General features: G+C 34.5%; 1 protein-coding gene across 5 annotated transcripts in view; it reads left to right on the forward strand.

The window, feature by feature from the left end:
* The window catches only part of RPGRIP1L (RPGRIP1 like), a 74,757-nt gene that overhangs the window by 28,385 nt on the left and 20,354 nt on the right, over positions 1 to 26,018 (forward strand). For 3 of the 5 annotated variants that reach the window (XM_086757887.1, XM_086757888.1, XM_086757891.1), the window contains 12 exons: positions 2,969 to 3,075; positions 3,307 to 3,357; positions 4,539 to 4,715; positions 5,339 to 5,456; positions 6,532 to 6,984; positions 8,537 to 8,688; positions 11,003 to 11,369; positions 14,478 to 14,692; positions 15,830 to 15,913; positions 17,567 to 17,638; positions 19,224 to 19,401; positions 20,516 to 20,613. In XM_086757887.1, the coding sequence (XP_086614013.1) occupies positions 2,969 to 3,075; positions 3,307 to 3,357; positions 4,539 to 4,715; positions 5,339 to 5,456; positions 6,532 to 6,984; positions 8,537 to 8,688; positions 11,003 to 11,369; positions 14,478 to 14,692; positions 15,830 to 15,913; positions 17,567 to 17,638; positions 19,224 to 19,401; positions 20,516 to 20,613 (2,072 nt within the window). The remainder of the gene's footprint in view (positions 1 to 2,968; positions 3,076 to 3,306; positions 3,358 to 4,538; positions 4,716 to 5,338; positions 5,457 to 6,531; positions 6,985 to 8,536; positions 8,689 to 11,002; positions 11,370 to 14,477; positions 14,693 to 15,829; positions 15,914 to 17,566; positions 17,639 to 19,223; positions 19,402 to 20,515; positions 20,614 to 26,018) is intronic. The other 2 variants (XM_086757889.1, XM_086757890.1) reach the window with 2 other exon arrangements.

Below are 26,018 nucleotides of genomic sequence, written 5' to 3' on the forward strand. Positions count from 1 at the left end.
AGGACTAAGAAAGATGTTAAAATAAATATAGTCTTGAGAATTTCAATGCTACAGGAGATTAACATCATTTTGTCTTTTTCCATGTCCTCCTTCAGTATTTCTCTCTTAGAGTGATCGTGTGATTTGGATCTGAATTTTTTAGTAGTATGTTTCTGTCCATAACTTAACAACGAGTTTTGTAATACTTAAAAGAAATATATTTAGACAGAACACAGAATAGCTTATTTCACACTGTAACAAAGCTTGCCCTTTTTTCTAGAATTTGGTATTTCCAGATGCTTTATCACCCTTCTTCCTGCCCCATTTCCCTTCATCATTTGGATTTGTGTTTCTTGTCTCTTCAATATCTCCCAAATTCTCAGCCCTGAATTCCAATAGCTGTTTGGTTCACGTTCATTGAACTTCCTGACAGTGTTCTTTCACCCAACTCTCAAATGTGTTAGATAAGCTAATACAAAATTTAAGTTGAAACAATTACTGTAGCAAGAACTGGTGCCACTTATCTCAAATTAATACACTTTGTCTTTACTTGGTAATATTTATAACTAAATAATTTGTGTTTTTTCATTAATATAATCTCATGCCTTGCTGCATTTGTTGTTCTTAGTTATAGTACTGTTTTACACAGAGTACACTGTTTACTAACTGCAGGTTTTTTACATTTGTCTTAATGGACAAATATTTACTGTGTCAGTAAAAGCTGGCGTGAAATATATGAGTAAAAATTCTATTTCACTCCCTAAATATTGTTTTTCTGTCCATAAAACTACTAGAAAAAATCAGCATAAATACAGTTCCTGTTGTATTCCATGGGCTAACAAAGAAGGCAATCCTGTTGGCCTAAACTGGACCTAGACAAATAGAGGGTTTGTCAAGGAAGAGGAGGAGGATAGATGCTCTTGTACGTAGAAACATAGAATGGTTTGGGTTGGAAGGGACCTTTAGAGGCCATCCAGCCCAGCCCCCCTGCCAGGAGCAGGGACATCTCCAACCAAATCAGGTCGCTCAGAGCCCCGGCCAACCTGGCCTTGAGTGTTTCCAGAGATGGGGCATCCACCACCTCTCTGGGCAACCTGGCCCACCATCCTCTTTCCCTGCATGTCTTGCGTTTTTATCTTTGGTTGGGGTCATAGAAACACAGCCTGTTGAGAATCTGGAGAGGCAACATGTACAGTGCTAAGGCAGACTGAGCTGTGCTATTGACAGATTGTCCCATTTTGGTGTAATAAGCTGTTAAATTACCTCAATTTGAACAAAAGCTAGTTTCTGTTCTATACACCATTGACAGTTTTGAAGTTAACTTTTTAAGCAGCAAGTGTGAATGAATATTAAAAATGTGTACAAAAACTGCACTGGGGTTCACATTAGAAAAAGACTGGACTGAGCTTGCTGCTCTTGTCAGAAAATTCATGACAGTGACACAGAAGTACTTGGGAGGGATATCTTGTCTCCTTATCCCTGGAAAAAGTGCCAGATCAGATCTCAGGGAAAAGAAACATCAGCACGAAGAGCCCTTTTTCTCTGTGGTCTCTCCACAGAGACCTCCCAGCAGATACAGGTCTTTTGAGTATATTATTTGGGAGAGTCCAGAAAACTCAACTGCTGATAAGCATTTCACCATAGCTCATCTTCTGACCGACCCTTACAACCATCTTTTAAGAAGGCCTGCATTCTGTGCCTATTCACCGAGCTTACTATAACTGTTTTCGTATTTGCTTTCTAATTTTTAGCTCTTAGTGCTTTTAATTATTTTTTTCTCAATTACACAAATGCATTCCATTTTCGTAATAACTGCAGAGAATTAAAGCCTTACTGGTGATTATGTGTTTGAATTGAAAGTGACTCCTGTGGAGTCCCAACAGATGTATGAGTCAGGCTGCTGTGTACAGGAGCACTGGCATTACAGAGGATTCATTTTTAGTGAAGATGTCATTTGATACATAAACTCTGCAAAATTCAAACTAACCTGATGTCAATTTTTGAAACATTTAAAAGCCCTTGAGACTAGCATCTCAGCCACGTGTTTCCTGCTGAGTTCAAGCCTCTAAATTGAAAAGCTATTCTGTAAAAACAGCTAAGTTGTGCATCGTGCCCTGTGGGACAACAGAAAAGATTCCAGCATTAAAAAGATACTGTGGACTGTTTTGTTGAAAGCAGTAGAATATATTCTCAACTAAGTATGTAATATTTTACCAATCAGCTCCCATGAGCGCAGATGAGAATTACAAAGGCTAATACTCGCACGCCGTGTTGACAGTTAATCTTTATATCATTCTGACCTAAAATATGAATTCATAGTACTGAAGTATGTGGTATGAGAATATAGCTTTGGGACTTCGGAAAAAAAACACAGGAAAAAGTGGAGGGAGAAAAAATATTGTCATCAAGAGAACAAAAAGTTTGTCATGGGGAGGAGAGTCAGAGAGTACTCTTATTCCTTAGAAACCTGAATGACTTTGAGAAAAGCTTGCTTTTAAAACTTTTCCATGTGAAAGAAGGTGTGTTGTTAGAACTAAATTGTTTTGCCTTGTCCTCTAAGGTTGGTTTGTTGTTTTGTTTTTTTTTTTTCACGTCTTCTTGAAAAATCATTGTGGATGTAGCTGTGCATTACTGAGTGTTTGTTTAAAATCTGTGTAACCTTCTACGGATAAGTTGAATGATGTTTAGTCATTCAGAATGATAAAGAGTTTTATATCCTCTCTATTCCCCTCTTCGTTCCCTTGCCCCAAAGCAGAAGGCTGTACTTAGTTGAGCATATCTTTCTATTTAGAAATACACAAAGTGTAGACCTTTGATGCTGTAGGTTCCCTAAAGCCCTCATTTTCTGTTTGTTATTAATAACAAATATTTCCCTATACAAAAGTTTCTACATTTTAAAATGAAATTTTCATGCATACGTTAATGCGAAAAAGTAAGTTTATAATTATATTGAATTAAGTAGAATATTTTGTTCTTTTTCTGTGTTAAGACCAAAATGAAAAGCTGATGCAAGAGAACAGAGATCTACAGTTATGCTACCTAGAACATAAGCAACAACTAGATGAACTGAAAAATCACATGAAGTTTTTGACCAAGGTGAACTCTATTTCTTTTTAGAAAATGAGCAAAAAAAACCATTCTATGTTTTATGCATAGTGCAAATTCTTCATGCAAGTAAAAGAATACAGAAATATTACAGTTTTTGTTTATTCATGATATCAAGCAAAATGTAATGTCTAGCGACAATGCATCGTGTTACTCTGAATGTACTTTTTGGATGCTCGTTCACATCTGATAACACTTTTTCATGACGTATTTCTGTTTCAGGAAAGTGATATTGATGTGGCAGAACTCAATGAAGCCCTCCTGCTTATAAAGGTAACTGACAAAGAATGAGTATATGGGGGTTTGAACTAAATGATCTTTAAGGTTCCTTCCAACCCAAACCATTCTATGATTCTATATAGTCTGCATTTATTGTCTTTTTTTCTGTGGCTTTTTTTTGTTTTGTTTTGGTTTTTTTAACCCTTGGTTGACCACTAACACAATGCTTGGGATTTTCAAGGGCTGAATTATTTGTGCATCTTTTAGTAGTGCTTCGAGCTCATATGGGTGCCTTTGTCATTTTTCAGTTACAGTGAAGCAGAAGGAAAGATGAAAAAAATTGCCAGGATGATATCTAGAGTTATGTAGATAATTCATTACAACATCGAAAGTGAATTAAACCAGAATCACAAGCATTTAAAAAAAAAAAAATTACTTTTTCTCAGTTAAATTATTTATCACACCATCTTGTTCTTCCTGTAATGTTTATGGGAGTGTACTGTAAGTGTGGAAGTTCTAAAATGCAATACAGCGATACTTAGCAACTTCTCTTTGTTTATTAAAACAGAAAAACAAAAATACCTAGAAAATGTTGAAATTTTTTCTCTTGCAGATAAGTTGTAATTTTATTATTTGCAGCAAAATTGAAAATTAAGTGTGAGTTGGGGGAAGAAATCAGTGAAAAAAGTGAAGTTTGCATTAAGTTTCCACTGTTCCACTTAGGTTTTATTTTCTCGAGGAAGTGTTTGCTGTAAATAGGATCTTTTTCTGCTACTAAAATGCAAATGATAATTCTATAATGATAATGAAAAAAAGAAAGCAGAAAAAAAAGAACCAAACCAAGCTGTAGATGAAAATTCAAGCCCCAGGATTAATAACAGAAGCCATGTAGACTTGAGAATAATAATGCAGGTCCTTAAGCAGGATTATTAATTATATAAAAGGTGAATGTATTAATGGTTTTATATTTTCATTGGATAGACACAAGTGATTGCTTCTGAATATCTCATACATTGGAATTGGTTCCTGATAACCACGAGATTACATTACTGACTACAATCCGGACACTTACTAGTCTACTTCATTCCTGGTTTTTGTGTTAGCACATGCTCAAAATTTACAGTTATGCTTACTGTTTTTCCAAAATTATATCCCAATGTTACATCTAAACAGGCACAAATTCATCCAAATAGTCTTCAAAAGTTTGTTCTAGTAATTTTTGAAATTTGCTCCAGGTTCGAAAGCAGCAGAAGAATGGGGACCTTATGTTTTTGGAAAAAAAAGATGATATCCGTAAAGATTTAGAACACTCCATGCAGGAGCTACAATTAACACATGCAGAAACAGTGCAAGAACTTGAGAAGACAAGGAATATGTTAATTTTGCAGCACAAAATTAACAAGGATTACCAGGTACTAAACTCTACTCACAGTGGAAAATAACTTGATGGTAACATTTTAACATTTGTAGCACTGGAACGTGTCATAATTAAGACTTGCAAATTCAACAACAAAGCCAGTCTCTTTGTAGGTAACCTAAGATTTGCTGTTGTTGAAAGTATTGTTTAAAAAGCATGAGATCCAAATGACTTCAAACTCACCCTGATCAGAGCCCTCAAACCGTGCCTTCTTGGGATTATCTCTGAGCTCTTATCAGGTCCTCACAGGAAAAGCAGTAAGTGTACTTGGCAAATAAGCTTCCTTTTCCACAACACTCTGCTTTTACTCTCTTGTGCTGGATTATTGCAGATCATATTTTGACTTTTAATTCAATTAATCTAAATTTAAAATAATGAAATCATTAACAAAACTATTAGGAACAGTGTCCTGAAAAAATATCTAGTCTGTTTTTCATAATAATGTTTTTAGATTTTGCTGAAATTTGAACTGATTGCTGTATTGCTGAATTAAGAATTCCTGCTATTTTTGTGTACTTAAAATGTTGTTCTCTTAAATCTAACTGTATTTTAATTTGTAGCCAAAAACATGTGCAGCATCAGGGTGGACAAACCTTTTTACATGCAAATTTTTTTCAGACTGAAGTGGAAGCAGTGACAAAAAAGATGGAAAGTCTACAGAAAGACTATGAGTTAAAAATGGAACAGTATGTCCATCTTCTTGATATTAGAGCTGCACGCATCAGAAAACTGGAAGGTATCTTTAAAGTATATTCTTCTTTAATTTTTTAAATATTTTATTTCTTGCAAATTATTGTTGTAAATTTGTTCTTCAGTTGAAACACTTTTCCATTCCTAAACTAGTAGAAAGGTCAGTTCTTTCATTGAAAATTATCTGTGTGCTCTTTCATTGACTTAAATGATAAAGTTATTAATCAAACAAAATTCAACAAAGCAGTTTATGCTGCAGCTACTGCTGAATGAGAATAAAACTACCAAACTTAGAGTTTTGCTTTGTTTTTTTTTTTTTTTTTAATAAATCATGCATATATGGTCAACCTTTTATTTTGCTGCCCTATCATTACATAATCATTTCATGCTTTGCTAAAAATCCCAACATACTTAGGGAATATTTCAATGTGATGAATTTAAAATACCGTTTTAATGGCTTCGGTGTGTAAAGGGTGCATAGGAAGCCTGAAATAAGATACCTTACAAACCCCAGGGTCATAACAGTTCTCATGTTTTGTCTTGAAGTTGCATCCCCTGTACTAAAGGACTGCATGAGGATTTATGTCCTAATTCTGTGAGCATGTGTTTAGTTTAGTTCACCTTTAACCACCTGGCCAGGCAACACATAAAGGTCTTTGCTGATAGTTCTGTCCGCTCATGATACTACAGAGCTTAGAAGTGAGACGTATTCTTTCTTTCCCTGGCAAATTTAGTTCAACTCTACAAAAATATGTATCTTAAGGCTCTGCTATATTTGCATAGGGATACGTATTTTGATCATTGCATGCGACTTCTGAATTCTTGCTTGTTAACTCCCTTGTAATCTGGTATTGGTTGTTAGGGGCCTGTGTCTGTTTTCATGTATGTTGAAGCACCTGCGTTGTAGAGGTATTCTTGATTGCTCTCTGCTCTCTCTAAATAAGCAGTAGTACGTGTACATGTAGGATTTTTCAATGTGTGATTTCTTTTTTGGTAACACCTTTAAGAAGGAACATTGTCAATATAATTGAATTATGCTTTTTTCCTCTCTATTCACTCATTAATGATATTTGATTTTTAAACAATATGGTCCTGTTGTAGCTCTGGTTTATTTGTTGCAGCCCAACTGAGAGATATTGTCTATGGTACGAAACCACATAAATCCAGACTAGAAATATTACCACGTGATCCAGTGGATGAATTTGATGAAACTTTACATTTAGAAAGAGGAGAGAACCTTTTTGAAATTCATATCAGCAAAGTGATCTTCTCTTCTGGAGCTATGCATGCTTTTCGTGACCATGAACCTGCAACTTTTTGTACTTACGCCTTCTATGACTTTGAACTTCAGACAACCCCAGTGGTTTGTGGGCATGCCCCATTGTATGACTTCACTTCGCAGTATCTTGTGCAGGCTGATGACTGCTTCTTGCACTATATACAACAAAACAGTATGACACTTGAGGTTCATCACGCGTATGGCACAGCTTATGAAACAGTTGCTGCATGTCAACTGAAGTTCCAGGAAATCTTGGAAACCAGTGGGAAGATCTACAGCACAGCAAATTTATATGGTAATTAAGATACCAAAAAGTATTCTGTTTGATGCCGTATTGTAAGTGACAATTAAGTAGTGCATATTTGGCCAACAGTGAATTTGTGTATTACTATTTCAAAATAAGAACAAAGGTTTACACAACATTGTATTTCCTGTTGGGTGTGCAGCCGTGTGGGACGCGACAGTTGTGGGAAACCTCTGACAGGTGCAATTTTGCTCATAATGACTGAGGACAGAGATGGTTTTAACACAGGGATCCTGAAGTACGTAACGTCAGAAGTATGTGACATGCTGGAAATGTCATTAGAGAATCTTGTCTGAAAATAGCAAGTGATTCTTTGTCTTGTATAAAGGTTACTTGCAAAGTGTTACTAGTACACATGTAAAGAATTTTATTAGGAGATAGTATCTCCTTACTCAACAGAATTACAACAAAACAACATGGAGGAAAGTAGTTAGTAGTGCAGTGTACTTGATTACATTGTAATACTAGTCATATGTTAGAATTTCTTTGTGAATACTGTGGATGTTTTAAAATAGGACTGATACTATTTTTCATTTTGCTTTGTTATTTTATATATTTTTAATTGTGTTTTAGTTGTTTAATGCAAATTTCTTTCATCCTCTGAGACTGTTATTGATACAAGGGGCCCCTACTTCAGCTGTGAAACAGACAGTAATTTCGGTGAAGTCTTGTAATTAAATGAAATTAAATTATTCTACTTTTGCATATGCGATTTCTGGCAGAATATATATTAAAAACAAAAACATTTATGCATTATAAGACTGTCAAACATCAGTGCTTTATACTTAGCCCAAGTCCCAGAAATATATCCCTTCATTCCTTATCAATAAATAAAGGAAGAAAAGGTTGCAGTTGTTGTAATTTAAACTGATAGGTCAGAGGTCTTCCTATTATAGTTGTAAGGCATCAAAAAGGTGCAAATGATGGTGGTTACAGTTTAGAATATTTCATATAGTAGCATAATCTATAGGGGAGTTGGTTCAGGTTTTGTGCATTTTTTCCCTTTTAATTCATTCTTTTAAAATAATTTTAAGATATCCCAGACAAGCCTTTTTTTAAGAAGTACTTAATATTCTGTGCTGCTTACTTTTTCTTTTAGAAATATTTTGTCAGATCACTATATTCAGAGACCTCTAACTGCCAGCTTTTATAAAAAATCTGGTTTAATAAGCCATTATAAAGTGCTATTTTTGCCAGTAATTTCAGCTGCATACCACTTCATGGGACATTTCCAAGTGTTGACATACAAAACTGTCCTAAGCTTTATTTGCCTTAAAAAGATTAAAATAATGAACTAGACTCTCTAGGTTAGACAGTAAATATTGCAGATTACAATATGAAAAAATGGTCATGTTTCTGTTTTGGATCATACAAGTAGAGCTAGAGGAGTTGTTTCTGTTTCTAACGTGAACTGCACATCTCACGTCACAATGACAGTCACAAGATAACTAATCTTTAATTTGTGGGGTTTCCTATCTTTTGACTTAACTACTTTAATGTTGAAAAGAAAATTAATGCAATCTTGTATGTATTTATTCTTTAGGAATCAAAGGAAACGTTCAAAATTATGGTACTGTAGAATACTGGATCAGGTTACGAGTTCCTATGGATCAAGCTATCCATCTCTACAAAGAGCGGTCAAAGGCTCTGGGGTATATGACATCCAATTTTAGGCCATGTGAACAGCCATCCCAGGTATGTTTGGGTTTGCACTTCATAGTTTTGCTAGAGTAAACTGGTCAAAATTACTTTTTTAGTTCAAATAGTTTACTTCAGCTGTTGGTATGTTCAAGGTTACAAAGTTAAAGGTTCTTGAGCTGGAAAATATCTTTAGCAGTTGAATGACATGTTTTTCACATAAAGAGATGTAGTTTCAATAGAATTATAGCTTTCCTGAAGAGACAAAGTCTTAAAGTTCAGTTATTTATTTTTGCTTAAATTGACACTAGAATATTTTAAAATATTGTATTTAATTTTCTTAACCTGTAAGTGCCAGATTATGTTAACGTTTTCTTCTAGTACAATATTCAGGAAAGTTAAACTGATAGGTGAAGCAGTTGTTCAGAAGAGTCTCAAAGTTCTTAATGTTTGAGTATTATGAGACTGAGATTATGTCACAGGTTTTTTGGGGTTTTTTTTTTTTTTTTTAGCTGGATGATGAAGAGAATTTTGGTAATATAATGCACTATATAATCCTGTTTAAATAAGGGTCACAGGAGAAAAAGGGACTTTCAGGCTTCTCTAACAATTGTTTAAGAAGTAAAACCAATCAATTTGAAATATATAAATTAAAACACTTTAGAGTTTCTAACAGGCAATTTATTTTAATGTGTCCCTGTTTAAATTACTCTAAGTCTGGAGTAACTTTAATGTTTGATATTATTCCATAATGTAAATGTGTATTATACGAGAATCTCAATGGATTCCATGATGTAATCTGAGAAGTGTGTTTAGTGTATGAATTCTATTAAAGGTCAGTGTAGGCGTTTTCAGAATAACTGAGTGTTTGAGAACATTGTAACATTTGCTTTAAATCTGATTTTTGAAAGAATCAAAGGTATGTTCAACTAACTCACAGAATCTGGCCATTGTTAAATGCCAAAATCTGTTATTTAGTTTTCTCTATTTTTGATGATGTTACTTCTAGCTCTGTTACCATTCCAAACATGGTTGAAAGGTAACGCATGTGGAACAGAGCGTTTTGCTGTAATTATTGAAAAATTGCAAATGCAAACATGGCAACTGAAATGCAACGATTACACGGGAGAAAATAAAATAGGAAAAATGGCAGAAATTAAGAACAGCTTCTACAGAGCTGTTTGAAACACCACAGTTTTCAGAAATGTTTTGTGGCAGAAACTAGAAATCATATAGCCGTGGCAGATGGTTACACTATGGTAAGGGTTCTGTCAATCTGCAGCTGCAGAAGTAGCTTCAGTTATGCGTTCCAAAATTTAAGCTTTCACTAGTTAAACATACATATAAAATTTTCTGTCCTGTATAGTGGCAGAAATCATGGAAACATGAACTGTACATAAACATTTTTTTTCTAGTTCTGTATGTAGCCAGAAACACTAGCCTCAAGGTTGCATATTAAGGAGTTAAATTGACATGTTTGGTTTTCTCATGAAGTATTTCAGCACGGATTATTGAATCACAATATTTAATATTTTATCCCACAAAATGAAATTGATAAATGTTTCCCCGTATACTAGAACAGAGAACTCTGGCTTCCACAAGCAAGATAATTATGTCCAACTAATGAAAATAGCTGTGACGTATTACAGTAAAAAAGGAGAGCTTTTTGAGATCAATATGGATGAGTGTTACTTATTTAAGATAGTCATGTTATTTGTTTTCTTCTTATTCTTTAATTTTTGTTAAAATTAATTTCCCAGTTTGACAACTATGAATTTCACAGTATGTAGAAGCCATGTTGATAGGTAATTCAGAAAATTTGTTATATCATTGAGTTTTTAAATTTACTTCAAACACTTATTATGACTCTTCACATGCTGATTTCTAATTTTTGTAAATTGTTTATGTAGGTAAAGGTCTTGGAGGAAGGAAAAAACAGGCATCTGCAATGCAATGTTAATTACTGGAAAGTATATATATAAAAGGGATTACAGTTATAAACATTTCTTGACACAGAATAGCTGTCAAGATCAGAACCCTTCACTTTAAAGTGACACTAGGTGTGAATGTCTCTTATAACTGTGATCTTCACTGCTTTGTAGATAAACTAGTGACAAGTAGATCATAAAACTTTAGAAGAATAAAGCAAACAATCACAGACCTGAAAGAATTAACCTCTTATTTTCTTATTCCAACAACCCAAGAGAAATGTCGTTGAATTTATAGAACAAGTAATATTTTGACATATAAAATTAAACAGTAGTTGGACTGTCATTGAAATAATCAGTTATTTGTTCTGTCTATATAGTTCTTAGAGTTTGCCAACATAAATATTCTAATGTTTTTAATTTAACTTCTCTTTCATTCAAAGCAGCAGATACTCAGAACTGCCCAAGTCAGCACTTCAACAGATGGCCATTTAAATGAACTCCACATTACAATAAAATGTTGTAACAATCTACAATCTCGAAAAAAACATCTTCAGCCAAATCCTTATGTTGTCTACAAGTTCTTTGATTTTGCAGACCATGATACTCCCATCATTCCTAGCAGCAGCAATCCACAAATAGATGACCATATGTGTTTCCAAGTGCCAATGAATGCAGATTTAGACCGATATCTAAAATCAGAATCTTTAACCTTTTATGTATTTGATGATGATGAAACGGAAGAAGGTGCTTATGTAGGGAAAGCCAATGTGCCTCTTATTTCTTTAGCACATGACAGATCTATCTCAGGTAAGAATTGGACCTCTTCAAATGTAACAAAATCTTCACTTCCTATTTCATATCTATTTAAATCTCTTTAAGAACCAAACTAAAGAAAGGCTCTTCAGAAAAATCTGGACAGGCTAGATTGATGGGCCGAGGCCAATTGTGTGAGATTCAACAAGGCTGAGTCCTGCACTTGGGTCACAACAACCCCATGCAACGCTACAGGCTTGGGGAAAAGTGAAAGCTGCCCGGCGGAAAAGGACCTGGAGATGTTGGTTGACAGCCAGCTGAATTTGAGCCAGCAGTGTGCACAAGTGGCCAAGAAGGCTAATATCATCCTGAAATAGTGTGGCTAGCAGGACTCGGGAAGTGATTGTCACCCTGTACTTGACATTGGTGAGGCCACACCTTGAATACTGTGTTCAGTTTTGGGCCCCTCACTGCAATAAAGACATTGAGGTGCTGGAGCACGTCCAAAGAAGAACAACAAATCTGGTAAAGGGTCTGGAGAACAAGTTGTACGAGAAGTGGCTGAGGGAACTGAAATTGTTTAGTCTGGAAAAGAGAAGGCTGAGGGAAGACCTTATAGCTCTCTACAACTACCTGAAAGGAGGTTGTAGCGAGGTGCGTGTCAGTCTCTTTTCCCAAATAACAAGTGATAGGACAAAAGGAAATGGGCTTAAGTTGCACCAGGGAAGGTTTCGATTGGATATTAGGAAAATTTTCTTCACTGCAAGAGTTACCAAGCACTGGAACAGGCTGCCTAGGGAAGTGGTTGCATCAGCATCCCGGGAGGTATTTAAAAGACGTGTAGCTGTGGTGTTTGGGGACGTGGTTTAGTGGTGGACATGGCATTGTTAGGTGTATGGTTGGACTCAATTATTTTAAAAGTCTTTTCCACCTTGAATGATTCTATGATTCTGAAAACCTGTATCATTCATCTCCTGTTCTTGTCTGACAGAATTTTAAACTCCAATGAAATCCTGGAAAGAAATTTTGCATCCCAGTGTTACTTAAGTCATGGCTAGTGAAAAGTCTATGTCAGAGCTTTGAAAGTGATGAATGATTTTGTTTAATATAAGCATGAAACTTCTAACATTAGAGGAAGAAAAAGGCCAAGGGAGAGAAAAAGTTTTGAATCTCTCTTGTTTTTACTAAGGCAGACCTAACAGAATGTTCCAGCATTGTTGCATTTTAACTCAGATTTTAAAGTGGTGTTTGCTTTTGTGATTATCCATCAGCTGCAATGAATCTTGACAGGATGCCTGTACGTTACAAGGTTGATTGCGTAGAATTTTTTTCTTCTCATGACATTTTCTGAGATTTAAGAGAAAGAAGTAAATATTTTCTTTAAAATCCACAAGTGAAAAAGAAAAATAATTAAATCAAAGGAACCTGGTGTCCAAACATTTATTTAACATGGTCATACCAAGGATGAAAAGCCTTTTAAACCCTTTTTTGTTCACTATATTGGCCAATGTATGGAATCGTTATTATCTGATAAACAATTATAATTTGAATGGTCACTGTAGCACTGACTAAATTTAATTCCTAATCAATTATTGATGTTTTCTTGTTTGTTATCATTTTAGTAATCTGTTTGCATCAGTCTCTTACTACTGTTTTTTGCCTTGAGAAGCCTACCAAATTTACCAGTTACATTTCTCACACTACTGTGTTATGAGTATCTTTCATTATTAGGTAGAAAGGCCTTATTATTCTCAACATCAGATGGGAAGAGGTGGCTGAAAGCCACCTGCCTTTGTCCTGCTTTTGTAACTGGTAAGATATATGTGAAACAAAAATAGTAGGTCTCTTGAAATAACTATTAAAAAAAAAAAAACCAAACCATAAACTGTTTCTCTCTGGTTCAAAAGTAACCTGGAAATATTTTACTGGTTCTTTTTTTTATTTTCTAATGATTAAAAAAATGTTTCCTGGCATATACATACTTTCTCCTACCTCATTTTCTTCAGTTGTTGCTGCTACTTCTTTTTTTCAGGACTGTTACCCTAATTTATAACATGGTTTCTTTCTCTGCGTGGCTTCATTTTTTTCTCATTAGTTTCCTTTTTCTAGTCTGGCTAATGTACACTTAAAATAAAGTACAAAATATACATGAGAAATCAGCCTCGTTGGGGGGGAAAAAAGATCAAGAGTTATGCTTGCAATCTTGCCCTGAAGCTCTTTGTAGCCCTCCACTGGACCTGCTGCAGAATGTCAATGTTTTACTTGTGCTGGAGAGGCCAAAAGTGGACACAGTATTCCAGATGCCATCTCATAGGTGTCAAATAGAGAAAGTATGAAACTTCCCTGGACCTGCTTCACGGCGTTCTTGCTAATACAGACCAGAGTGCAGTTGGCATTCTTTGCTGCAAAGACACAGCTTGGCTAGTGTACGTTATTTTGGTCAAACAGGACCAGCTCTTTTTCTGCAAGGCTGCTTTTGGCCAGTCAACCCCCAACCTGTACTGCTACTTGGGGCTATTCCTGGGCCAGTGCAGAACTTTGCATTTGCTTTTGTTGACCCTCATGAGGTTTCTGCCAGCCCATTTTTCCACTGTGTGAATAGACTCCTTGCCTTCAGTGCATCAGCTGCTCCCCACAAGTTGATATCAGTTACAAACTTACTATGGTGTTTATAATGTAAAGGATGCTTAATGATTATTTCATTGTCAACTCTAAGACATTCATGAAAAATTTAAAATATGATTCTATAATCCCATTTAAATGGATAATAGGAGAAAAATTGCAAGATTTAGCAACTTGCAGATTTTTAAAACTTGTATTTTCTTTAGCGAAAGTTAGTGAAACAAGGAAATGTTTTAGTTAGATCTTTTGAAAGGTGTCAGTAAGAACTAGTTATCTGGTATTGGATTATCTGAGAAACCTACAGGACATTTTGAATGAACACAGTAATGCAATCCCTTCTAAATCCTGTATTTTTTAATGTCTACAGTGTTTTATTGGATATACTTGGATATACAAACCACAATATTTTGACACTATTTAGCTTCTAAAATGAAGACTATTAAGTTACTTAATTCCTGAATCCCGTTCAGTTTTGCATTGCATTTTCTTGTATATGTATAGAATATGAAAATTTAGACAAGATTTGCATTTTGCTTTCAGGTACTTTTGAACTAACAGATTCTGAAAGACGTGCTACTGGTACTATCACAGTTGAATTAAAATGGAAGCTTGTCTACCAACCACCAAGTGGATCACCAATGGCTGCAAACTTAGTGAATTATATTCCAAATGAGAAATCAGTGGCAACTAAATTACCAGGAGAGAAAAAAAAGCAAATTCCAGCGCTGTCTCCTTCTTTTACTTCATCAGTGAGTGTAAGTAATATAACAAAGTCACAGAAGTTAAGAGATATAATGTGTAGTACGAATACTTCGTATCACCACCATCTTTGACTTCCTTTGGAAAGTGAAATTTTGTGCGTAAAACTTTAAAAATTATTTTATAATGGTAGATAACTGGTTAGCAAAAAGATGGGAGAAAAGGGAGGAGAAATAAGAAACACTAAATGTCTTCCCTATAAATTTGGTGCTTATTCATTCTCTTTTCAATGTACATGTCCTACATAAAGTGTACTCATGTGCTTGTGCAACTTCAGGGCTATGGTTGAAATTTATGACAGTCGTGAAATCAGCACCGTTTCTGTGGTCTCTTAGAAACTCAAACAGAACTCGATCAGTTGGGGTTGCTTTGAGTCAAAGAATTCTCAGCAGCAAGGTCCAAGCCATATGTACAGATAGGTAGGTGTGTCTGCACCACACTGCTGTTCTGGTGCCTGGAGCATGATGCGAAGATACCCAATAGCTTCTTAAAAATCAAACATAAATTTTAAAGTAGTGTAAGGAAATTTTTTGTGTATAAAAATCAGTGGAAATGGAGCATAATTTCTACCTTCATCAAGAGAGTAAAGTGTGAAGAGTAATAAACCACTTTCTCTTAATTATTTTTTTTGTCTTTTGTATTATAACATAATGACAGAAATATTCCAGGATCATTTTGTTAATTTTGCAACTATTACCAGTCTCCCTTCTGTTTCTGTGTTAAAATTCTCCAAAGGGAATGGCATGAGGAAAGGTGTCAAAGATGTGGTAAGCCTACAGAACAAGAGAAGAAATCAAGCACTCTGTAAATGATAATAATAAATAATTTTGCCACATACATGATACCACTGACTTCAGTCCTACAATTATTTCTCACCTGGAACTCACATTACATTCCATAGATGTTCTGTAGAGTTTTATACCCATTTCTGCCTGAATTTTGAAAGGTCTTTCCTTAGAATGGGGGGAGTGTTTATTGAGACATCATCTATATCATCTTGGCTGTTTAGAATTGAATTTAGTGCAGTTAGATTTGGCTTTGAGAAAAATTAAGGCCCCTCAAAAATTTACTGTCAAATAAGATGGCTAGAATATGGCAATGAATGGTCTTCAGCTATATTTGGTTTATTACAGAAACCAACACCCAAACCAAGGCAGCGCACAGCTCAAGCAGACAAGAAAGTATCTTTTCTGGATCTGAGTGCAATACAGATGGCAGTAAGTTTTAAGTATTCGTGCATGTTGAAGCAAGAAAGGCCTCTTTCATCTCAGTATGGACAATTTATAGAACTAATAATCTGTCAAACTCAATTACTTTAGCGGTGCAAGACTGAGGTGTCCCAGGCAATGAATGACAGCATAGTACTTCATATGGGGGGTGGGGGGAGGATACAATACAGAGATATTTGTGTGAGTCCCTCGGAATTGCTTGCTATCCTCCACGGTTTACAAGCTTCAGCTTCCATAGACTTAGACTTAGTCTCTGCACTGTGTTTCTTAGCTCTCTGAGTTATTAATTAAAGTGTCTTTGTAGAGTGTACCACTTGCACAGATGTATAAATGGCCCTACAGAAACCAACTTGATCCAAGCAGATCCTGAGTGTTGTGCTAATGAGATACACAATTTTACACAGTTCAGGGTCACCTCTTAAACGAGGTCTGTGAGCTGAGATTACGCACACAATTACACTTCTGAACTTGGGATCATCGTGTGTACATCCTTCCAGGCTCTAGGAGAGTCTACGTGGAACTAACTCAAACATACCTGTTGTATGGTGTGAATTTTCATTTCATCTTAAATAATCTGCCTTCAGAGAATTAAGAATAGGCTACATTTATTCTTTTAATTAAATCCAGTAAGTTAAGGTAGTTTCTTTAACAGCTAATTATAAAAGGTTATAAGCATTATTGTAAGTTAATAATATTATGTCACCTTAATTAATTTAAAAACGATCTGTGATCATTTTTCTCCGTTTGTAAATGCCTTGATTGGTTTTATTTTTTGAAATGCTAACATCAGTTTTCAATTCACAGATCTTTCTGCTATTGTTTAGTTTGAAATGACTAGAACTTTGTTTTGAGCCATATAGTATAGACTGGAAATAAGAATTAAGTCAATCTCTTGTCTTTTTTTTTTTTTTTTTTTTTAAAAAAAAGGTTAGATGTTGGTGAAAAATAAAATCTTTTGAGAGCTTAGGTAAAGAAAACTGAAATGTTGGCCAAATAGTTACATATGCAACACATCTTCAGCTGCCCAAACAGTAACTTCTCAGAGTTCAACTTTTTCAGAATCTAGGATTTTCTAAGGGAGACAGCTACGCGCTGTCCTTCAGAGGCTTTGTTACTGGGTGGGCAGCACCTCTAGCTGTTTTAAAAATCCAAGCCTCACTGTCTGGTTAGAGTCAACAGTACTGTTAGAACTAAATAATTAAATAGCTGGGGCTTCTCTGATGTCTAAATCTTGTGGTGAAATGGCAAGAGAGTACCCATGCAAGAGAATTAGAAGCTCAGCAGTTTAAAATTGAACAGGAACAGTCTGTTTCATTTTCCTGTTCATTTGCTGAATAGCACAGAATCTAGTTCTTGGATATTAATGTGACACATGCCAAAGCAAATAGTTGTTTTGGGAAAAGAAGACTCACTAAAAGGTGGGATGAACCGTTTAACTCACCCAAACCATTTGTAAGAATTGTCCAGCCTCATGGGTGGAAGCTATAGCAGGGGACAGTAGCAGCAATGCTAATTCAGGGAAGCAAAAGAGGATAAAATTTCCTGTCCAAATGCTTCTCCACCAGTGAATTTATACCTACTTTTATGTATTATTTATCTACTATATATTAAAGACTTCTCCTTATTTTACCCACAACTTAGGGCTCTGTTGTTGAAACTAATATGGAACTTAGAAAGAAGACGAAGGCTTCAACTGTTAAAAGTGTTTCAGAGGTATGAGATTATTCAGGTTTTGCAGTTTTATATAATATATTCCATTTGAATTCCACGTCTATGTTATTTCTTCAGTCATGCATCAGAAGTCAAACTACAGTGAAGTAAGATCTCAAAAACTTCACTGAAATATGAAAAAAGTTATTCCTTGTGATGACAGTCTTTTTGTTTTCATCATTAGAAAGAGAGGAATATCTCTGCTTATTTTTTTCTGTTTGGATGAAGTTTATTTTGTCTTCCCTCTAAAGATTACAATTATATAGCCGGGGAATTGAAGAAGAAATGGAGTTACTTTGGAATATTGCTAAATTTGTAGCATTCCAAGGAGAAGAAAAATATTAAATATTGTAATTTGTAATGGTCCTATTGGTTGTGAAAGTAAGTTGTGGCAGATTGGCAAACTGTAGTTTCTAGTGGTGTAACACAACATTTAATCACGGGCTTTTATCTTCCTTTCCCTTTTCTACTTTGAAGCTCATCTGGGGCTTTGATTGAGAAGTTCAGTCTCCCTTCAACCACATCAAGTGGTGTGGGTCAAGTAGAATAATCAAAAAGTATTATCTCTGAAAATTTTGTCCACAAAATGCAATGTCCCTGAAGGAATTAAAAGGAATGGCCAAACATTGTCTAAAACAGTGGTTATGACACATCATCTGTGCCAAGGAGGAGCATAAGAGACATGAAGTCAATTTTCTACTACTTGAAAACTTCAAGGATAACCTTTATTTATAGAATAAGGCTTCTCAGTGTTTCATGATGTTGCTTTGCTTTGTGTGGCTCCAAATGTGTTAGAACAGAAATAACTCTTCAGGTGCAGTTTTGGGAAACTCCGATGTTCTGTGGACAGCCAAAAGCTGTCTCATGGATTCTGAGGATGGGAAGTGAGGCATCAGTGTCTCTGTGGAAAATTCAGTCCTAAAGGAGAAATGTTGGATAATAAATAATGCATAGGTCTCCAGCAAATTTCCATGGAAGGTGCTGTAATGTTATATCCATTAATGAGATATTACTCTATGTAATTGTACTCAAAGAGAAAAAATGGAATAAGATTACTTCAGAGTAAGTTATGCACTAAAGATATTTTACCTTAGATAACATGTTTGGGTTTTGTAGCAAAGCCAATTCCTTTTTATATTATTTTAGGTCGCTTTTGAAATAGAAAATACTGTATAATTTAAGTTTATAAAATTGCTACCTGAGTGAGGTGGTGGTGTTTGGTTTTTTTGTTTGTTTGTTTTTTGTTTGTTTGTTCATTTGTTTTTAAACTGAGTCTTGTAGAACTGAAAGAGCTGAAATATAAATGAATCTGGAAATCTAACAGGCTGTGTATATGTTGACAGGTACCAAATGATTATAATAGTTATGTTTTCACAATATACATCATTAGAGAATTGTCTCTCTATTGTATCAATTATTTGTTACTGCAGTTGACAACTTCTCATTGTTTCCTGCATTGCATAAGCAATATAATTGCTTAAAGACTATGTATAATGAATGTGAGCCGTAACTCTTCAGGTTTTGAACTTTAGTAACTTAGTGTTCAAGGAGTGTTATAAAGACTGTAAGTTTGTCTGTTTTTATATAGCATGTGGTACATGAGGTTAAACAAGAAAGGCTAGCGGATGATAAGGTGAAGAAGATGGCTGAAGAAATTCAACAGGAAGAAGAGCACCCCTCACATCTGTCAGAGGGGCAGCTGGCTGACGAAAGCTCAGTTACCTCTGGAGATGAGGCAGAAATAACTGAAGAACTGGAACCAGAAGGTAGAATTAGTTTTATGAATAAGTAACTGCATTTTCTTCGTAAATCTATGTCTCTCCATATTCTCAGGCATTTCTTACCTGCGGTGGGAGCTGCCTCATTATGAGAAGCTTCATGACAGAAATGATATTCTGGTGTACTTTATAACTGAAGCTGTATGGTGGATATGGTAGTGTTATTTTCTTCCCAAATGGAAACTGCATTGTAACTGAATGCAAAAATCTGGTATCTGACCTAGATTCATAAAATATTAAAGGAAACCTGGATTCTATTTTAAATGTCTTTATATTCTCAGAACTATGCTGTTCTAAAGACAATTTTAATGAATGTGCTCCTTTTGTCTGCAGATAACAGCCAATGCTGATATCGAAATCCTTTCAGACAGTGAGAGGGGTAGTATGTCTTATCACTTCTGTGACATAAAGTTGTTAGAGGCAGATTTATTTAAAGATTATAAAAGCCAGGTCATCCTGTTCCACTTCCGAGCTTTAACTGTTTATTACTGAAATAAACCAAGTCCACGATACCACGTTTAAAGTAAAAGCAAAAGCAGGATGCTAAAATTTTATGTTCATTTGTTTGCAGCTTCTGCGTAAGAATTCATTAGACAAACTGGAAAACCAGGATGTTGAATCCCTGTTGTGTTTACAAGTAATTTGCTCCATAGAAAAAGACCTGAATGCTTTTGAAAATAATCCACCCGCATACAGAACTACTGGTTTATTTTTTAAAAAGAAAAAATACATTCTTCTTTACATGTGCATGGTGTTAAACATAGTCAGAGGAAATCCACTAATTCAGGCCATATTCTTAAATAAAGCTAACTGTTGTTCATACTTCAGTTCATCACAAGACTTATATCCTTCCACTCATCGACTTTCATCTGGGAAACATTACTGGTTTTTTAGCAAATCAGAAAAAAATACAGTTCAGACTACTTTAAAGGTCATTGATTTGCCAGTGTTAATCTTCTGCAAGGAAGATAAGATTTACCTGCACTTATGATTTATTTATTAGAAAAGCAAATATATTGCTATCAGGTTTCTCAGCAAGTCTCAGATGGACTACAAATACAGGTGTGTTTAACTACATTGATTTTTTTTTTTTTTTTTTCAGATCAAGCTGATAGACAAGGAAGTGATGCCATTGAATCGATAATAACTGATAGTGATGACTGTATTGTTTCAAGTCCAATATCCAAGGATATTAAACAGGTGAGTCAGAGTATTTATGACAATTATTTGGTAAGTCTAAGAAAAATATTTTAAGCCTAATGTCCTGTACAAATAGTTTTTCTGTATCTAACATCAATTTCTAAGGTATTTTCAATTAATGTATGTTTTCCTGTTTCCAGTTCAAACAGACACCTTTTAACGGAAAAAAAAGAACGTTAACCTGACCGTATTGTGCATATGATTTATAGATGTTTTTTAAGTGGGAGGATTTATTGTCATTTTCCATTATTGTCATACACACTTAGACATAGACATTTCTAATTAGTTTCAATCTCAATTCAAATTTTAGTCCTGCACAAAATCTCCCTAACAAAAGAACTATTGTAACGTGAATGTCTAAAGAATTTAGTCCTCTTGTTCAGTCCTACCTGTTGCCTTTATGTGGGAAAATGTGCTTTTCTTCTTCTTCCAGTGCTTTGTGATGAAGGGGAGGATGATTTCACTTGTCAAGGCCTGTAGTAAATCTACAATGCTTAGCTGCCCACTGTATTTCATCTCAGTATGTTGACTTGATTGAACGTTGTTGAAAGGACAATTGCATAAGCTTGCAGTTGTTAATAACGTGCAAGCCTTGCATTTATTTTTCTAGTTCATCCACACAGATTTCTCTTTGTTCCTGACTTCTCAACAGTTTTAGATGAGTTTTCAGTGAAGTTTGTACATGTACATTATCCGATCGCTTCAGCATACTTTTTTTTTCTATTATTATTTGTGGGCATGTACGGTAATGATATTGTCTTGACTTGTTCTTAAAGCCAGCAATGGTTGTTTTTTTATAAAGTCATACATACAAAACAACACAGCATAATACAAATTTGGAATTTTTACTTTGAACATTATTTTGACAGTATAGTTCTCTGAAAAATAAGAATATTTCATACTTTTAGATCGAACATCGACTGAACTATCATAAAAAATATAAAACTAGCACTTAAAATTGATTATAGTACTTCTAACAGTTAATACTTCTCTGGTCTATCTCAGCCTTCTTTTAAAGGACCAGGGGTGTACTGTTGTATCCTATCAGTCTTAACTTTTTTTAATGTTCTGGAGTGTGATAACCTAGAGGTACTTTGCTTCTTTTTTACAAAGTAATTAGCGACAAGAAGCAATGCTATGTTTGAGAAATATTACTCCTTTTTTTCTAAGTTGTAGAAGAGATTTAGAAATGCTATCACATATATATACTCCAGAAAGATACAGAATGTACTTTTGAAGACAGAATTGCATTGTTTGTATTTAAGATGTTAAAAAAAATGTTTCACCTGTAATTTTGAGAACTAAAATGACTGCTCCTCATCACCACTAAGTCAAACTGTAATATAATTGATCAATACCTTTTAATCATCCTGTATTTTATTTTGTGAAAATTATTTAAGAACACTTCTGAGAGGATTTTGAGCACAGATTTGTTTCAGGTTCACTAATTTCTACCTCTCCATTGATCTGTTCCTCTGGTAACAAAGCGCATGTTCAAGAAGGTAGATAAGACAACAAAAGCTATAAACTATTAAGGCACCATGTTTGATACAAATTTGATTTCAAAACAGATGTTGGTATATTTGAAATTTTGGGTTAATTATAGAATGCAGCATGTGAAAATTGTGATTGAATTTGTATTTTTTTTTTTTAAGATTAAAAATCACTGCCTTTTATCTTTTGAGATAAATATCGTGCTGGTAATCAAACACTGTAAATAAGGCTTGTGATTTTTAGAGATCGTTGTGCTAATTATCCTATAAATCTGAGTTGTATGCCAAACTGTTTAAGCCATTTAAGATCATACTGTTTCTTTTTTGCATGTGGCAAATTAGACAGTTCATGGTTATTTCTTAGATATGTTGATCATAAAGGGTATCTAACAGATTTTCCAGTACTTAGCTGTACCACTTGCTTCTTTCTCTTTTCTCCTTGTCTATGATGTATAATTAATCATAGATTACTTCATTTTGTTTCATTTCATTTACAAAATTTATAAGCTTCGCTTTGTCGGTATGAAATGCTTGTCCCCTTCTTTCCTTTCCAAAGTGGCGTAATTAGTGTTAGCATCTTTTTTAACAGGCTACATAAAGTTTAGTGGCTGGATTAAATCAAGTCATTAACATAATGTGCTATACAATTTGCCCTATCTCTTTTCGTTTCCAGTACATCAAAGTGCCACAGAGTGCCAGTGTAATTGGGCCTTGCTAGCTTGTCAGGTTCAGTCAGGCTGACGGCTTCTGCTTTTACTAAAAAGCTTCCAGGCATGATAATTAATAGAGAAAAGAAGTCTGAGAAATGTAAAAGTTTGGACAGTTCTTTATGAATATTTCATACATTTGAATAATCAGAAGTTAACATTATCAATTTGATGTATAATACATTGATTAAAAGCCTTGTTTCAGATCCTCAAAATAGACATCAAAACTGAGAATTTGCATTTTCTTTGGCATGGTCTTTATATTAAAAAAAAAAAAAAAAATCTTTTCTCTTCCGTCCCCTCCTCCCTTTCACCCTCCACTTACAGGACATAATATAGAATTAAATTATCGGAATAAAATTTACTGCTGTCAGCTTACAAGTGGTCTTAAAATGTGCCCATAAGGCAATTTCTGGCAAAAACAATTTATTCAGTGGTTGTCTGGTTGTTTCTATAGGTGTGTTTACATCTCTTTTTTTTGTTGCAGATACTGTGAGTGTATTATCTTTTACTAATAGCAGTTTATTGAAAACTATTACCAGTTTCTGTAAATTAAGGTCTTGGGGTTTAATTAATTTTAACATGTAAATCTCTCTCAAACACCACTGAAAAGCAACATCAATTGCTTGTGGTTCTGCTGGTCAATTAAACATGTTTGTGCGAAGGTGGGAAGATGTAAAGCATCAAGCTTATGTATAGCAAAGCAATAAATACTTTTCCTTTTGTTATGCCTTTTTGTACAATTACTTGAGTAGTGCATTTCCTCCTATTAGGTATCTGTATTAATTGAAAAAAAAAATTTTTTTGGACATTGTATTGCAGTTTTAAATTTTGGCTGTCTTGATTTCTCTTCACATATATTTTCTGCAGGACTCAAGTACCTTTGGTGTCCTTCAGGGAGATTTTTGAGTGCTCAGTGCTTTTCTTAATCTGGCTTGTTCTGTGAATATCTAGTCTGAATTTAGAGAACTTTAATTTTAGGTTTCTAGTATTACCCTGTGTTGCTGAGTTGGCGTGATTCTACTGTGCCAGAAATACTGATCCTTTATATTCCTAGTCTTGTCTAGACCTAACCTTAGTTGCTTTGTGCTTTCCTTCTGTAAGAAACTGGGGAAGTAAAAGTGCTGCACCAGCATATTTAATAAAACAAGAATAAAATTCATGAAACAGAACTATCTTATAAAATAAAAGTAACTTATTAAAGCTTTATAGTCAGTGATTTCAAAGACTACTGATGGGCCTAAGATTAGATTTGCCGTTCTCCATCACAAGGTGATTCTTTGCTGTTATGGTCGCTGTTAGACAGGAACTAAAGTAAAAGAGAGAAAGTTTGAAGAATCCAAGAAAAACCTAAGTTGTCTTTTGCCACTGATAAAGTTTGAGATTACAGTAGTTTGAATACAGGGTGCACTGAAATGATGGATTTACAACTTCCAGCACTTACCGTGTCAAATACACTTTGAGGTAATAATGAGAAGCATGTAGTACAAGTCATTCTTCTTGTCGGAAGAACTGAAAGAAGAGTGAGAAATAATAAAAAAAAAAAAAACCCAAAATGTTTAAAATTATTCAAAACAACAGAATCTTAAGTCATTAAGTAACCCATTACTTTTTAGGTAACAAATGAAACTAATTAGTCAGAATATTAAATGAAATAGAAAGTCAGATTTAAGGCTGAGTGCATAAGCCTACAGGAGAAGCATGAGCCATTTTTAACCTGGCTGGTAACATTTTTTGTGGTTATGAGTATCAATGCTCCTCAGTTGCTTTCTTGAGAGACTGTATTTATCAGAGCTCATTGACATGAAAGTAAGTTACGGTGACTTTACAAGTAGAAAGGAATATTTTTCTAACTGGAGGTCTAAAAAGCAAAGAATGAGATTTGAAACTCAATCTGAATTTTGATTAGCTGTGATATATATCACCAAGCATAATTTTTTTCACACTGTGGGTAGTAATATGTGCAGTTTTACGTATTTTTTTTCACGACGGATGCACTCTTAACAAATGAAAATGCTATACTGATACTTTCTTCCCCTATTAAGGTTTTTTTTCTAAGAGGATTAACTTTCAAATACACATTTTAAAAATTTAATTTATTATTGAAATCAAACCAGAAGTCTAAGATCTGTGTATAGAAAAACACATGCATACAGATACACAAAAGCAGAAATCCTATTCTATTTGTCTTTGTTTAGTTTTTTACATGATACTGCTACTTATTTCATCTTTTTCTGTAACTTAAGTGTTGATGTGTATTAACATACTGAAAATGTACAGAATAAGACTTCTTTTTATCAAGAATGTTCTTTCATGCTTGTTTACAAAGGATCATGCTTCTTCTTGAAATGAAAGGTAATTGTAAGTTTACAGAGTATTTGAATTACTTAATTGTGTGACTAGCTGGTACTGATGTAGCCAGCTGGCTTTGAGATTTCATAAAGCTGATCTTTGTTTTTTATTTTATCTGGCGGTATAATCAATGTTGAGTGTTTAAAGAAAAAAATGATGTCTCTTTTTTGAAACAGTCTGCAATAGAGAGGGTGTAGCTTAGTTCAGGACTCTAACAATATTGCTTATGTAGCCTTCCCCACTTCTTGCTGAGAAAATAAAGCTCAGTGTTAATATCTCACCAGTCAAACAGGTCCAGCTATATCTGCTTTTTTCTATTTATTCATCCCGAGAAACAATTTATCTTTACAAGCTGGTAGTTGAGGCAGTTGCCACAGGCAAGATGAAAAACCAAATCTTTAAATAAATTCAACTTCAGGAGAAATGTTGAACAATTTTATGTTTGTTCTTCAGAAAAGGTGGGTGAGGCAAGCCATTTGAAGGGAAGAAAGTGTATTATTCAGGTGATTAAAAGTTGTATTATGAACAATGTGCAAATGTGACTTTAAGTTCAGGTGTATAGTTGTCCTGGTCATGGTGGGAAAGTTTCACAACCCTCAAGAACTTAGGATTTTTCTGAAAAAAAACCAATGCGTGGATGTGTATGGATTTGCACAGAAGACGTAATATCTAATAATTGAATTGTCTCAAGCTCTAGCATTTCTTTGAAGAAATTAAAGATTAATTCATGCTCTGAAAATGATGAATTTGCACTCTGCACTAGATAAAATGGCAGCAACCAGAGATCAGCTTATTGTCGCAAAATGATTGGTTTGTTTGTTTGTTTAGTGTGTTCTTCTAGACAGAGCTGCAG

Source organism: Chlamydotis macqueenii, chromosome 13, assembly GCF_036417535.1.
Source record: "Chlamydotis macqueenii isolate bChlMac1 chromosome 13, bChlMac1.mat, whole genome shotgun sequence".
NCBI classification, from domain to species: domain Eukaryota; kingdom Metazoa; phylum Chordata; class Aves; order Otidiformes; family Otididae; genus Chlamydotis; species Chlamydotis macqueenii.